The following is a 15,944-nucleotide window of genomic DNA, read 5'->3' on the forward strand; positions in this document are numbered from 1 at the left end:
AAAAAAGATTTGACCCCACACTTTTGCAAGTTTTTAAATGAAGATTTGCTAACTGTGACAAACATCTATTTTTTGTGTGGAATAAACAACAGCATTCGCATTATGTTCACAATTTCTGATTTGTAGGCGTACCCTTTTTCAGTCTCTTAGAGTTCCTTGTGCCCTACCTTTTTCTGCCAAGGATACCCGGTAGTTCTCCAAAAAGATGACCTTCAGCCTGTCTCCTATGACGGGATCTTTGTTTACAATCTCTCCGACTGCTGTAATAAGTCTGATAATCATTTTGGCCATGTAGTAACCTGGAGCTGCCTGCAGGATGTATAGACATGGAAAATCACAAAAGGCCGACAATGCGATAGAAAGTCATAAGGTCCAAACAGTAAAAGACTACAATACATTTGCGTACACTCTTTGTAAATATGAAAACTGCTAAAATGGGCAAAATATAACTTAAGTTTTTTAAATTTCATTAGCTCCATTCAGTTTGACTTTGGTACATGTATGAAGTGTTAAGTATTAATTCAACGACTTGGTTGTTTTCAATTCTAATCCATGTACAATTTGAGTTTTCATCATTCCTACCAGGAGTATCAAGCGCTATAGAAATGCCCATACCACACCATACAATTGACGATTTGATATTCAACAGTAGAAAGAACTGAGGACGAGACAACGTGGAAGAAGAAAGAGCGGACAGTGTGGGTCATAGAGATCGGGTGAAGTGTAGCACTGCAAAGACCTATTGACGCTGAGTGGTTTGTTTTGAATTTTAGACTAGCATATTTGTGGTGTCCATACTAATAACCAGTGTTGGATCAAGAAGACTGCCAAGAAGAAGAGCTGGAGAAGCTGTGAGGAGGAACTACCACTTTGCTGTGTGCTTTGCTGTGTTGGCCTGCAGTGGCTGCTTCTGTCTTGGGCAGTGAAAGGACTGGACTGAACTTTCTGCAATCTACTTTTGGGAGTTTCTCCAAGGGCTTGAGGTAGAGCTTGCCCCCTGTTCAAGAAGTCTCAGGAACAGCAAAGACTTCAAGCTCAACTCCTTCTACAACGCCTCTGCCGACTCAGTGTCCTGAAGGCACTGCAGAGGGCACCGACTCAATGCCGCACCGCGACCCTGGTCTCACCGCCGCCACCTACTGATGACGCCACCGAGCCGCTGCTCGCACCGCGACCTGTAGGCACCTCACTCCGCACCGCCTCGCTTCACGACGACACCTTGGTATCTCCGACGCCGCCGCTCCACGCCGGACTCGACGCTGCTGCTTGCTCCGTGGTTCGAGGGCACCGCTTGTAAAGTTACACAACACACCGCCCTGATCCCGCACCGCAGCCTTGGCCTACTGACGCTGGTGCCATAGACTCCAGTTCGCCAGCCAACGACAGCGCTTCAGCAACGACGACACCGCTGCTGCACGTGACCTGCCAGCACCATGACAAGCACAGCCTTCATCTCACACCGCGACCCAGGTCTCACCGACGACGCCATCTGATGCCGCCACCGAGCTGCTGCTCGCACCGCGACCTGAGGGCACCGCATGCCGCACCGCTGCACTTCGCATCGCAGCACCTGACGCCTGCCGACTCCAGCGCTCCTGATTCCATCAGAGAGGAGATCGACCTGCAAGGCGTTGGACAAAGAGAGGTCATCGATGACCTGCATTTCTGAAAGGTACTGTTTGCGGGTCTTCCCGACACCGTAGCTGAGCCGCGACACCGCAGTCAGCCAGAACTGTTTTGATTTGTTTGTTCACGACGCCGTGATAGCCCCGGACGGAGCTATTGACATCCAGGAACTGTTCTTCAAGGATATTTTGATAACTGAAGATTTTTAAGTACTGTATTGTGGATTTTTATCGTATTGGTCTTGTCTTCAGTATATAAAAATATTGGCTATTTTTCTAAACTGGTGTGGGGTCGTTTTGTAGTGCTTACATTGTATTACTGTTGGTTTTGTGCAAATGCTTTACACACTGCCTCTAAGATAAGGCTGACTGCTCGTGCCAAGCTACCAAGGGGGTGAGCAGGGGTTATTTTAGGAGTTTAACTCCCTTACCCAGACTAGGAAGAAGGGTCCCTATTTGGACAAAGGTGCAAGCCCTTGCCAACTAGAGACCCCCATTTCTAACCAGTGAAACAGTGATATTCGCTTAATCAGATTACAATTGTAGATCTAAGACTTCTTTGATGGATTCTGTTTCTGTCACAAGGAACAGACCATTGACGACAATGATGCCCTTTCCAATAGCTTAAAAAGTATAATAAGAACAAAATCCAGACCCTTATAAACTTCTCTTGAAAATCATACCATGCATCTACACTGTGGGGCCAGCATCTAGTTTGGAGAACATTGTTTCCATCATACATAGCTGTAATTATGCTGCACAGGATTATACAGACTCTTAGGTAAGCAGAATTATTTATCAGCCACCACAAAATGAAATGTACTGAATGAGTCAATATATTGGTGATAGAATAAATGTTATAGGTAATACAGAGATTGTCCAACGTTAGGCTACATCAGTTTCTCGGAAATTAATATCATGTACTTTGCTGTGAGAAGCCTGAAAATCTGTTAAGAATCTGGCCCTTGTGGACCAGTAGGAGACAATCCAGAAGTAAAGATAGATCTAAAAGGATTAAGCACTAGGACTATCAAACTATTGAATTTACAGCTTAGGCAAGGTCTCAATTTAGCTCAATCAGAATGTGAAGGATAGGTTCTTTGAGATTCTTTGAGGCTACGTCTTTCTAACTATTAGGGTGAAACTGGTAGGCACCCTGGTTAATGGTAACAGAGAGTGGTAGACATGTTGTACGTTCTTGGGATGCACAACATTGTTTCTGATGCAAACAGAAATACTTCTCATGCGGATTTAGAGTAAGAACTTTTCTGACTAACTAATCTCTCCCACTGGCCCAGAATCAGTTTAGGGCAAGACTAGGGATGGTGCAGCAGGAGAAAGTACTACAAAATGTAGTTCAAGGAGCATCCTCATGATTTATTTACGTGGTACATTCTAGACTATATCCTTTCCTTAGAGGCGGACACCACAAAAACCATCAATATGTATCCACGCAGTGTTTTGACGCAGATTGTACCTGCTTGTAGTGGGGAGATGTAAAAATCGTTTTTGTTTAGGGTGCTAATATACTCTAAGTCTGCCTTGGAAGAATATTTCAATATGCTGTGTTGATTGTCTTACAACAACCAACATACAAACTCAGTTTTCAGCCAGAAAGACAAAATAGAGGCAGCTTCTAATGGGGCAGATGCTGGCAGGAAGAACTCTTCATGCACCTTGGCTTAGGAGGGACCTAAGCTCTTACAACCTATACCTAGTAGAGTTTAGAAAGACCATTTTGGGTATCTGGGAACTATTTGTAACGCAAAGAGGTCTCAATAAGATTTCCTCATGGGGTACACCTATTCACATCTAGGCTACTGGGAGAAGGCTTTGTGATATGACAATAGGCAGGCTCGTGTATGGTGCACAATATCTTTGAGAAAGGGTAGAGCAAGACCTTTGGAACCTGTAAAAGGGACTTTTACGTTGCCAAAATGAATAGATCACAATACCTGCAAGCAAGACAATATAAGAAACAAGCGGCTGTTAGACAGCATGCTTCTCCTGGTGATTGTTAAAGTCAGCGGAAGGCTCCAGGGGTCTGGTCTCTGTTTACATGCCATACTCCGAGTGAAGGGAAGGCAGAAGGAAATGGCACTATCATGGAAAATGGGCAAGGCAGCTAAACAGGTCCTCTCAGATAGCAATTAGAAGGCCTTTAAGGTATTTACTGAAGTGCAATGAAAAGCATTGCTCACTGGGAAGCTTCATACAAGCTCATATTCCAATGACATCTAACTCCAAGTCATTTCAGACGGATATACAAACAGGTGGTTGATAGGTGGTGGAGGCGTGGAACAGTGATGGGAACAGTCGTACACATCTTGTGAGACTGCATGTACCTAGAAACATTTTGGTAATTCTTATACATACTGCAAGAGTCCTAAGGGGCATCACAACAGTAGACCTGGGACTGGCTCTTTAGCCTCAGGCACAACACAGCTGGGATGTGGGAAAACATTTCAGAGAGCTATCTGGCTTTATATGCTGGGGGCTGCCATGCAACCCACTGGAGTGTATTAGAAAAAACAAACATACTATCAATGGCACAACAGATACATAATCTTTGTCAGAGAGGTGTGGCGCAGCGGCTAGAGCGGTGACTTCGGAGCACGGGGCTCACGGCTCGACTGCCGGCAGCAGATCAACTTCGCACCATGTGACTCTGGGCAATAGCTCATTTAATCTCCCCCATGGCCCCCAGTGCCTTGAAACCTTTAGGGGTGATATGTTTGTGCTTTACAAATATGTATTAGAATTGACAGGCACTAGCACCTGAGACGATCACCCACAACCTACATCAAAAAATGTAAGCAATTTGATAAAGTTTTGCAACTTCAGATTTTTTATTTGGCGGTGTCGAGCCAAATGACAGACTTTCCAATGAGAGAGAGAGAGCACTCCTATTTTGACTCATAGTGACTCTTGAAGCATTAAGTAGGAATTGTACCCGAATGGGAGGGTAAGGGGCTTGGTTAAGTTGTAACAGCTCGAAGACAATCTACAGCTGTCCCTTTGATAGGAAAACCCTTGTCATAATCACACAGGCGATAGCTCAGGGGTGCGGATTGGCTACATTTGGGAACGCTGAAAACCTATTATAGAGATCGGTGTCCTCCAATGGTGGAATTTTACAATTTTAGAGTGCAATTTTAAAATCTACCAGAATGTTGGCCGGAAAAAATAGATGGCGAAATTGGGTTTTTTGGAGTTCCTGAGCTCCTCCAGGTGAGAACCACCAAACATATTACTTTGATATTCAATCTGAAAACAACAGCTAATTATGGACTTTGGTTTGTCAAAATGCCAGTGGTATCGGAGGTCACCTCACACACCCAATGGTAGACGATAACATCTATATGTTCACGCTTTGTCACGCTCCTCAACAGCCTTCAACTTCATGAGGATATCTAGAATGCCCTAATTACTTTCTGTACCTTCTGCTACATTTATGATCCCTGAGAGGAGTTTGTAGCAAGTTTAAGAGCCTGGGGTATCAAAAGGCAAGCGAGAGGGAGCAGATGCTGCTCCTTTTTGACACCCCATATAGGTGACCTCATAGCAATTTTGGTTATTCACAGACCTGTAATCTACGTCCACCCAAGTATTTTATTTTAACCAGGAAGTTGGGAAGGTAAGACACTCAATGCTAGATATGGATTTGAATAATACATTTAAATAACCGGACAGATTTGATCCCACCAGGCCTGGTATACTGTGCTGTAGTTACCGGCTACCACAACATCCAGCCCAAAGTCTATATGCTTGATGCCGGAACCAGTAGCAAGCCATAGCAAGGGTGCAAAGGCCACATGACAAAATCTGTCTACTAAATGACTAGTAAATTTCACTACTTTCCATGAGACTCACCACAGAGTACATTTACTATCTAGTCCACTAGGAATCGATGGCAACCACTCATACGGAGCTACTGAGGTACTAGATTATTCGCATTCCCAGGCCACTTGTATCTCAAATCTCTTATGTTGTTTCTCTCATTATTGGCTTTGATTTAAATGTCAGGTTTAGGAGACGTACCCTAGTTAAGGATCTTCGAGAACTATGCGACCAGGAGGCCGAGGTCTACATGGTCTTGTTCTGCCAAAGGTATGAGCAACCCCATCCGTTAGTCACGATGCCACTCAAGCAGATAGTGCCTTCCAGGAAAGGTCGCTGTTGGAGGAAAAACACAAGATGGCACAAAACCTCCAGATGACTGTGATTAACTGAAGCAAAGAACTGGGATCCAGGAGAAGGATGCGCCAAAAGTGGAACAAGAAATAACAGAACCCAAGGAAGTAACAGCAGAAACTGGAACTAGGACTCAGGAATCAGTTACGGAGCATTGTGATGCAAGGGCACAACAGTCCTTATCTTCCTAAAATACCTAACCCCCAGGAATGGACATCAGGAATTGGAGAGCCATGATGGATTGGGAAAGACTATAAGAATTACTATTGGCTGCCGCAATCGTGGATTGGGAGAGTAACTTAAGCATGCCGAGTATCCACACTAGGGACTCTGGGAGGAGGAAATGATGGGAAAATGGAGGTTTGCGAGGTATCTCTGGGCTGTAAACCCCCCAGGGACAGAGAGGACCAAACCGGCGGGCGGCTAGCGTGAGGTAAGCACACAAGAGGAGCGCAGTGGCCTGCCGGAGTTTCCTGCACTTTTCCTGGGGAAAAATCGCCTCGCCCACCCAAACCTGCCTAGGAGATAAGGGCTGGGCGCAGCTGCATGAATATTTCTTTGTGTGCTCACCTGAAAAGTTAGATGAAAATCCACAAACTCGCAACTTTGTGTAAATTAACACACCTCTTTTATTTAGTTTCTTGCCCAGGGCAACATTGCTTAATTTGTGCTGATGGTTACCATTGATGGCCATCGGTGCTCATTTTGGGGGATCAGGACTTATTTTTCATCATCAGACTTTGACCCACAAAGACAGAGAGAATGACAGAAAAGGGAGAACGAAGGAGGAAGAAAAAGATATTAAAACTGTGAACAGGGAAATGAAGGCATGAAAAAGAATCTGTAAAAGTGAGATAGAAACAGGAAATGTAGGGTGGTGGAAGAGAGTCATGAGGTGGAAACAAGACGAGCAGCCTCTTATTTGGCAAACCCTGAATCTGACAGCTCTGGCGGTGGACTCCTAAGAAACCCCTCGGGCAGCTGCTTTGCATTTTTTTGGGGTACAAATTAAGCATTGTTGGGAACTTAATCAAACTCACTTCTGTCAAAGAAAAAGCATGTGTGTTTTCAGGTTGGAAATTGAGAGGGAACAACCGCTGTAGTTTATATAGGGGTGGATGAGGAAGAGGTTTCTTTTCATGGAAATCAATTTTCTCAGCTGATTAACAACGCCAAAAGGTAAAAACGTAAATCCATATCTTTTTGTTTGCAGAATTTGCCAACCAGTGGTAAGTCTGCATGCAGAAATGCTGCACATCTACGCACACATGGAACGCTACAACCGTCTTAAGTTCCTAGAGTGCTCCTTGAGTCCTTTGCAAATGTGGCAAATTTGCTTCAAATGTACCAGTAATCCAAACTAAGCACATTTCTGGCTTTAAGGCTGTGTGAATCAGGTCCAATTTATTTTTGAACATCTCAACAATTACATAGAGGGATTTCATTTTAATCATCCCAGCTAGAATTCTCCTCTGCCTCTCTAGATCCTAATGGTTAATGTTGTCAGAGGGGCTTGAATGTTTGAACAGATCTTGGTTTACTTTAACTCACAAGTAGCCATATCTGAAGTTCTTGTGGTATTCATACTGAAGCAGGGCCTTTCACAAGAGGAAATGCTGTTTCAAACTTAAAAAATATGCCCCGCGGGGAAAGAGAAAACAGCAAATCAACATCTGCGGCCATCTAGTGGAATTAGCCATGTTAGCTGCCTCGACATTAGTACAACTGGTAACTATGGGTTTAAATCTATAAATAAATGTTGGAGCACAAGTGTGGGACCACTCAAAAAGCACAGGATCTGGGGAAATAATGACCCCTTTACCCACTACCTTTCTGACAGGCCTGCTCTCAAGCCAGTTTCTGATGGAAATATAGGTCTTATGCACTTCCTCATTTAGTACATTTATGGAGGACCTTATGCAAGACCATTAGGACTATACAATTCTGAGGGTGTGGTGTTTACCACATGACACTAGATTTACCACACTTGACACATAATCTGCCATCTGATGCATATTTTGAAGATTTCAAGAAAACAAATGCATCTACCTCAAACTTATCAGAAGTTTGTAAAAAAGGGCCACATATGCTCCTGTGCAGGGCAGACCCTTTGCAACGGGTAATAGCTCACCTTTTAGTCGCTGATTGGCGTATTCAGGGTTCAAACCATTACCAATAAAGTGATACGTTTACCCAAACAACACCAGTGTGTTTAATTTAAAAAACACATTGAAATAGCACTTCCTCAAAATGTGCCGTATAATGCTACATAAATTGCCTTGTCTACATAATTAAGTCCGTTTTACCACATAATTCGGTACTCCATTGTCAAACAATTCCAGTTGTCCTGAACGTACATAGGGCCAGATGTACGACCCTAGTAAATTGCGACTCGCAATTTGCGCTCGATTGTGATTCGCAAATTGCGAGTCACAATTTACTATGTACTACAGTGTCAGAGACACTGACTGCGATTCCCAATAGGAATATTAATGAGTCTCTCGCATTTTGCGACCCCATTGGGAATGGCTGGCCCTCCCAGGGATGGTGGCCTGCTGGGCTCAGCAGACCACCATGTCTGGGACTGCTTTTAAATAAAACTGCTTTTTTTTTTAAATGCAGCCCGTTTTACTTAAAGGAAAACGGGATGAATTTAAAAAAAGAAAAATGAAACGTTTTTGTTTCATTTTTTAAGGGCAGGCAGTGGTCTCTTCCCTTAAAAAATATTTTTGCATGCATTTGCAAAGGGGAAGGGGTCCCTTGGGGACCCCTTTCCATTTGCGATTGCATTACCACCTACTTGAAGTAGGTGGTAATTTGCAAGTGTTTTGCGACCGCAATTGCAGTCGCAAAACATTAGTACATGGGTTAGAGAGTCGCTATTTGGAAGGGAACACCCCTTCCAAATAGCGAGTCTCTAAACACTTTTTTGCGACTCGCAATTCATTTGCGACTCGCAAAATTGTGTTAGTACATGGCAATACCAATTTTAGCATGCGCAAACGGGTCGCTAACCCGTTTGCGCATGCTAAAATTGGTCGTACATCTGGCCCATAATCTTTAACTTTGTCAAAGAACAGCAGCAGTTCCTGTAGAAACGTTTTGCTTCTTGCGTATTAACATAGTGTGGACAAAGGTTTTGGTGCTCACCAAATTACATGCAGTTTTTCAATGAATCACAGATTTAACAAAGTTATCCTAAACTATTTTTAACTCCTATAGTAATAATGTATGTGACAACCTCTGCTTGCTCAATTTTACAAAAGTCAAAAAATGGGACTTGATTTGAAACAAAATTAGCTTCTGATGAGACAGAAAGCAAACACAGAGCATAATTAATTTGATCCATCTTTGCTTTGTGCAAATTAATATTATGATCCCTTGGTTCTCTTGCAGAGAAAATGTGTTCTAATAAATGTGTGTTTGACATAGTGACTGCACCCGCTTGCAAGCGGATACCTGGGGGATCCATAGGACCCCCTTTCCTCCCTACAGAGGGCTGCTCTCATGAGGTGCACTGACAGCGCGTCATCTTTTAGGTGGTGCACTGTCAGTGTGCCTCCTGAGGACTTCTTTGCCTCTGCACCCACATTAGTAATATGGTGCTGACGCAGAGGTAAAGGGATTCCCATGCAAACGAGGGAATGCCCTCTGAAGCTAGCGCTGGTGCTTTACGTGCACCAGCACTACTGGTGTAACCAAAAGGGCAGAACAAGTGTCTGTGGTCCCTTCTGTAATACCAAAGTGCCCCGGGGGTGCAAAGTGGGCGCAAATACCCGCACCCCCAGGGCACTTTATGTAATACGGCCCCCCCATGTGAATTTCCTGTAAATGTGGCATGGACCTAACCCTCCTGGACCTACATTGTACATCGCTGATCTAGAAGGTTGTTAAAAGCTGGAGCAATATACAAGCACCTTGAACGTGCATCTCTGGGGACCTATTATGAATAGGGCGCACTTTACCTGTTTGCGCCCTGGCGCACCTTAAAACAGGTGCACCAGGTGCAAACAGAGAAAGTGCGCCCTATTACATAAAATGCGCTGCCCCCAGGGGCGCCGCAAACTCGTACTACCCTGGGGGCAGCACATTCAAGTGAAATACAGAGCAGCTTTGAAGAAGCCGCTCCGTGCTTCACTGTACAGGCGGCAACCCACCTGCACATTTAAAGCGGATTAGAGATCCCCTTGCAAGCGGGTGCAATCCGTGACTGTACCCACCTGCAAGGGAATGTCTAGGGGGTGCACAGGACCCAATTTCCCCCCTCCAGAGGGCTGCCATCAGTGGGCTCACTGACAGTGGGCCACCTTTTAGGTGGCACACTTTCAGTGCGCCTCCCGAGAGCTTCCTTGCCTCTGTGCATATGTCTGTTATATAGCGCAGGTGCAGAGGCAAAGGGAATCTCTCATCTGAATGGGGCACGCACCCATGCAAATTAGGGAACGCCCTCTAAAGAAAGAGCTGGCACTGTATGTGAGCCAGCACTTTCAGTATTACAGAAGGGGCCGCACAAGCTTCTGCGGCCCCTTCTGTAATACCAAAGTGCCCCGGGGGCTCACAAAGCGGGCGCAAATGCCTCTTGCGCGCCCGAGCACTTAGTGTACTGCGGCCCCTAATGTGCACTTGGGACAGCAGAATAACTTTCTCTTCAGACATACAAACCCAGATCTGGGGTGTGAAGAGAAAGGAAGGTGACTTTCACTGTGCAGCTGTACGCAAGGCGCACTTCAACCCTCCCTCTGATGCAAGGTATTTTATTCGGCAAATCGCACATTCCATTTGCCAACAAAGATGAATATCTCTTCATGAAGAAAGATGAATTTCTCTGCATGAAGGAAGGATAGCTGAAAGCACCAGTTTCTGTTCAAAGGTTGTTACTCTATCTGAAGCTGCTAGAATCCCTGGACGCCTTCAAGGGTGGATAGTCTGGCTAGGCTTTACTTCTTAGACAACTGAAGAGAGTTGCAAAGACCTCCCATCAATTGATGAGTCCTTTAATACTGCAAACATTGCACAATTAAAACATAAGTAAGACTGATTATATACCCTACCTTTCCTCCTATCATGACAGTTCTTGGCACAAAATATTTTGATGGATCTTTCCGGATACCTGTTAATTTGAAAAGAGGAACAAGAAAACAGTGATTAGCTCTGGTGGCTTTGCAGATCTGAGCAGCACTTAATGTTCACCTTCGCGTCATATAACACAGCAGTGGTTCTTAACTAGGCCTGGGCGGTAAATTCCGTTCCGCTCGCGAAATTTGTGGAATTTGGGTAATTTCACGTTACGCGGAGAATGCGGAATTACCCAAAATTCTGCATTCCACGTCTTTGCGGAATTTTTCGCTTCTTCGCGTTCCCAAAATGCGTCTTCGCGAGATATTTCCCCCCGAACACGCAAAAAGTGATCGCAAACAGGGAAAAAGCATCGCGAACAGGAAAAAAGCACCGCTAACAAGCAATTCCGCGTGTTCGCAGAATTTCTGCGTGTTCGCGGAGATTTTTTTCCGTTTCGCGGAGCTTTGCGTAACGCGACTACACAAATACAGCCGACCCCTATTCTTAACCTTCTGACTTCCGTGGACCCCGAGTAAATCATTACCGGAAGCCAGGGACCGTGGCCTAAACAATTTCTGCAATTTAAACCTCAAAGCATTACACACAAATACAGAAACAAGAATACAAAAAACAAATACAGAAATTAGTGAATATCTTATTTAATTCACAAATACTGAAAAATCGAACTTTCAATTGTAATGGGAAGGTTTGACTTAATAATAAAAGACAAAGCGATATCCATACTTTCTTTTTTGTTGACGCTTCAATGGCGGCCATCCATTGCCCATGCTATATTCGGTTTTCTGTACTTGCTCATGAATTAAACTAAGGAAACCAAGTTGATTTTTAATTTACAGTTTCAAGTTCCTTTACATTTAAAACCCGTTTTAAAAGGTACATTTTAGCTTCTTCATTTATTTATTTCCATCCAATATGCGAACATTATTCAGTTTTCCAAACAGTTGCGGACCACGTGCTAAAAAGTTCTGTAGGACACAACGTATTTACTGTAAGGAGCACACAAATATTACAGCTTTGCTGATCAAAAATATACCGAGCAGAGTTATGTCTAAATCCACAGGACTAGAACAATGTAAGATTAGTAAAGCCAGCAGCCACTTTAATAATAGTCACTTTTAAATTGTCTGCAATACACACATTGTGTCACAGAGTGGCGCCATTAATCCATGCATCCTAAATAATAGGTCCTAGTGTGTAAACATTCTCAATATGCCAGTACCCTGTACAGATGATCAGTGACATTAGCTAAAGTTGCCTGTACCCAGAGGCTAAAAAAGTGAAGCAGAATAATCTAAACAGTACATACCATAGTGAAACTGCAAACTTCCTCAAACATTTTGCAACAGCTTTACTCAATCACAGGAACACACCAACAATGCCTCACACACAGTGCATATCCCAGAGAGGTTCAGAATGGCCAATAAAAAGTATTTGTGATTCTTTACAATGTGGACATAGAGGCCACTAATGCTGGAGATAATCATTTAACTGCTTATTACAGCCACACACACTGTCGTTAATATGGGGAGGGGGGCCCTCATCTTAACTGTGTTATCCCCAGTGGAAGACCCAAGCATCTTCTTGGCAGTAAGCTCCAAGCCTCAGCATCCTGCATATAAGACCGATACTCACTACAGCACTGAAATTGACAATTCTATAACACACAGGCAGGATGCACACAGCATTTCTCCCCCAAACCCATTCTATAAGTAAAGACAGAGTGCAAGATAGTTAATCTTTTACTTCAATCTTTTTTAGGTCTCGCCTAGGCAGTGCATGCGCTGTCTCGTCGAGAGATGCTGTATAAGGTATAGCAGGGGAAGCTCCGCCCACTTTTTGATTGGCCAAAATCTTAAATGCTGCATTGTGATTGGTTTTCGGCAAGTTAGTCCCACCTCCCCACGACCGTGTCGTCATTTTTCTCCTTCCATAGCTATCAGCTCCTTTATTTTAAAAACTCTTTTGTTCTCCTGACTCCCCCGTTCCCTCCCGCAGTCCGTGACTTCTCTACCCACCACAACACCCCTCCACTCCCGTTCCTGCCTCTTTGGACGGCTGCACTTTTGTTTACAATGTAATAGGTCTCGCGTAAATACGAGTCCTATTGCATTTGTAAATGCTTATTTTCTCCTGGGATTGGCTGAGTGCATTCGCACTCTATTTTGCCTGACTTGTCCTGAACATGCGCAATACAGACTTGACCTGGAAGCGGAAGCGCGGCTGTGAGAAGGCAGAAGGGTCAATGTCAGCAGCAGCATGGGTGGCTGTCATGCTAATGCGCGTCCTGCGGTGCGCTTTACCGAGGGCGGGCAGGAACCACAGCTTGCAGCCACGGGGGATGAGGGAAGATAGGTGCAGCTTTACTGAGGGCAGGTAGGAGCCTGAGCTTCCAGACACAGGGGACGAGGGACAGTACGTGCAGCCTGTGAAGGACACCGTAGCGCTCCATGCACCCCTGCGTTTTTAAGCGCTGTATAATCATTAGCACATTTGTTTTTTATTTTTACCCATTTTTCCCTTATTACTCATTTTATTTAAATGTGTGAAGTCCCGAGATGGAAGCGTAGAGACTGTGTTTTTTCTTTTGGGTTCTTCCCACTCTTGTGCAGTATGTAATAATAAGGCCACACGCAGTAAAACACTTTCCACAGAAAGTAGGCCTGCGCTAACAATACCTCCGCTCCGGCATTTTCCCGGTCGGCAGCTGGCTTTGTTGGCTGCGCTCAGAGCAGGATGGCCTGCCACGACCACGGACCCCCCGCCCCGGACCCCCCACACCCCATGCCCCAATGGTCCATTTTAATTGCGCCTCCTGCAGGATGAAGTTGATTTGGTCTTTACTGCCAGGGCTTGGTTTGATTTTGAGTCCGACTAAAGTGGGGGTTAATCCGGCTTCATCCATTTTATGATTGATTGGGATGTAAGGTAGAATACAGTCAAATCATAGGTGTTTAGCCTAATTAATTACATTTTCCCACAGTCCTTATTTTATAGTAGGAACCGCACATTCTAAAGCAAATCACAGAATACGATTTCTGAAGAGATCAAAACATGACATTCAGGTCATGTTCCAATCAGCTCTGTGAAGTTACTTTTGGAAAGCAACTTTCAAGTGTTCTGTGCGTCAATCTGTGCGCATATGAATGAATAGGCCGGTTTTAGGACTGAAAACATCATTTGTTTGTGTGGCACTTTAATGTTCAATAGAACTGTGCATAACGTCGCATAATTCAATAATTATATTCAAGTTACCAACCACAATAGGTTACCGACCTCAAGAGGTTGAAAGGCTGTATGCGCGGGTCGTGTGTCATGCATGTGATTCTCTGGTTGCTTCCATATCTGAGTTTAAGTCGCTGAGCCACCTTACTGCCTTCTGGCTAGGTTGTGCAAGGAACCAGTTCCCCTGTGCGGGTCTCACTGCCATAATAAAAGCGTGAGGCCCCAGGAAATCAAAAATAGTTTTTTTACCCTGTGCAATTTCGAGTGTTTTTTGATGGTGTAAATGGTACCTGTCTCTAGTGCAGTTTACCATCACGAGTGTAATATTATTGCATAGGCATCGGTGAGTAGGGCCTGGAGCGCGCGCCATAGGTTTGCTTGTGAACTCCAAGTGCACGCTGCCGTGATGCAGTTTCAGCACACTGTGTGTACACTGCTGTTGCCGCCCTCTGATTGGCTGTTTTACTACCTTGAGTTGGTCACTTTCCAGAAGTCAGAAGCAACTGTTGGCAAAATGCAACTTTCTTGCCAAGTGTCAGTTGCAGTTCTAGGTTTTAATTTTTTGGGTGTACTAGTAGTTAGTTTACTACTGATAGTTTAAACTACAAATAAAAGGTTGAAAGTTTGAGAGCAGAGTTCCCTCCGCATCTAAAGCAGGTGATAACGGCAAATAATAACAAGGACAAGCAATTTAATTTCCACAAACTTTATTGTAGGATCCACTTTTTTACAAATGTAATTAAAATTTATCAACAATTTTAATATATTTGTCTTCAACGCACTCTTAAGAGCCCAAATGCCACGTTCACATGTCTGTTGCCAAATCTACTGCTTGACCCGTGATCGCTGTCACGCAGTCCATAGCAAGGCTACTTTGCAGTAATGTGCCACAATCTGCTGCATGGCGAAATACTTATAAGGTCCCAAAGGCGAGACATATTGCATTGCAAATGCTTGTTTATACCTGCAGTGTATTAGAAGCCCGTATTTCTTCCCCATCCATACTGTCATTCTCAAGATGTACTTTAGTCACAACATCAAGGATTGAAGTGGCTCAAGGCATTTTACCAGATCCGAATTTGCTGGCAGTCGATGCTTCAAGACTCTCCGAAAGAGTATAGTAAAGCTTTCAAGTCAATGAGTCCCCCCTATACCTCACGGAGCCCCTGTTCCTGATCTTATGTTTCTGTCACCGTACACACTAGAAAGGCCCTAGTTCCAGCCGCAACGCCAGTGGCGTAGCTAGACCTTAGACTGCCCGGGGCGGTCCCTACGTATTGAAGAGGGGGCGGCCGTATTGAAGAGCGGGGGTCGGGGGGGGATTGCCACCCAAAGACGGCAGTTAAGAGCTGGGTGGAGGCCGCCGCCCCCAAAACCCGTGCCTCCCGGGAGGACCGCCCCTCTTGCTACGCCACTGCACAACGCTGCAGTTACCAAATACAGCAGAAGATTTCTGGTTCCAGACTCAGTGCTTCGGCTACCGACCACACCCGGAGAGTCCCAGTCCTAGTCACAGTGCATCGGTTACTTAACACATGAGGACGATCCGAGTCCCAGAAGCAATGCTGCTGTCACCAAACACACTGGGAGGATCTGAGTTCCACACACAATGCTTCTGCCACCCAACACATCACAAGGAACAGTTCACTTCAAGCATTTCCCTCTGAATGAGTAAAAAAACAGTCTTTAAATTGAACATCATACCAGGATAACTATAAAGCAAAAGGTGTGCAAGTTTACTTTTCCTACTTGTGAAAGATGCAACCGAGATACCTCCTAAAGAGGTGGTTAAAGCATATTAACCATGGCATAGTAACCAAAGGC

At 44.6% G+C, this 15,944-nt stretch overlaps 1 protein-coding gene across 1 annotated transcript in view; it reads right to left on the bottom strand.

The window, feature by feature from the left end:
* Positions 1-15,944, bottom strand: part of PYGB (glycogen phosphorylase B) — a 567,212-nt gene that overhangs the window by 65,143 nt on the left and 486,125 nt on the right. Inside the window, exons 15-16 of the mRNA XM_085612338.1 lie at positions 10,871-10,929; positions 168-309 (exon numbers count right to left, since the gene is read on the bottom strand). Coding sequence (XP_085468464.1) covers positions 168-309; positions 10,871-10,929 — 201 coding nt within the window. The remainder of the gene's footprint in view (positions 1-167; positions 310-10,870; positions 10,930-15,944) is intronic.

The sequence above is a fragment of the Triturus cristatus genome, chromosome 6, assembly GCF_964204655.1.
Source record: "Triturus cristatus chromosome 6, aTriCri1.1, whole genome shotgun sequence".
Lineage (NCBI taxonomy): Eukaryota > Metazoa > Chordata > Amphibia > Caudata > Salamandridae > Triturus > Triturus cristatus.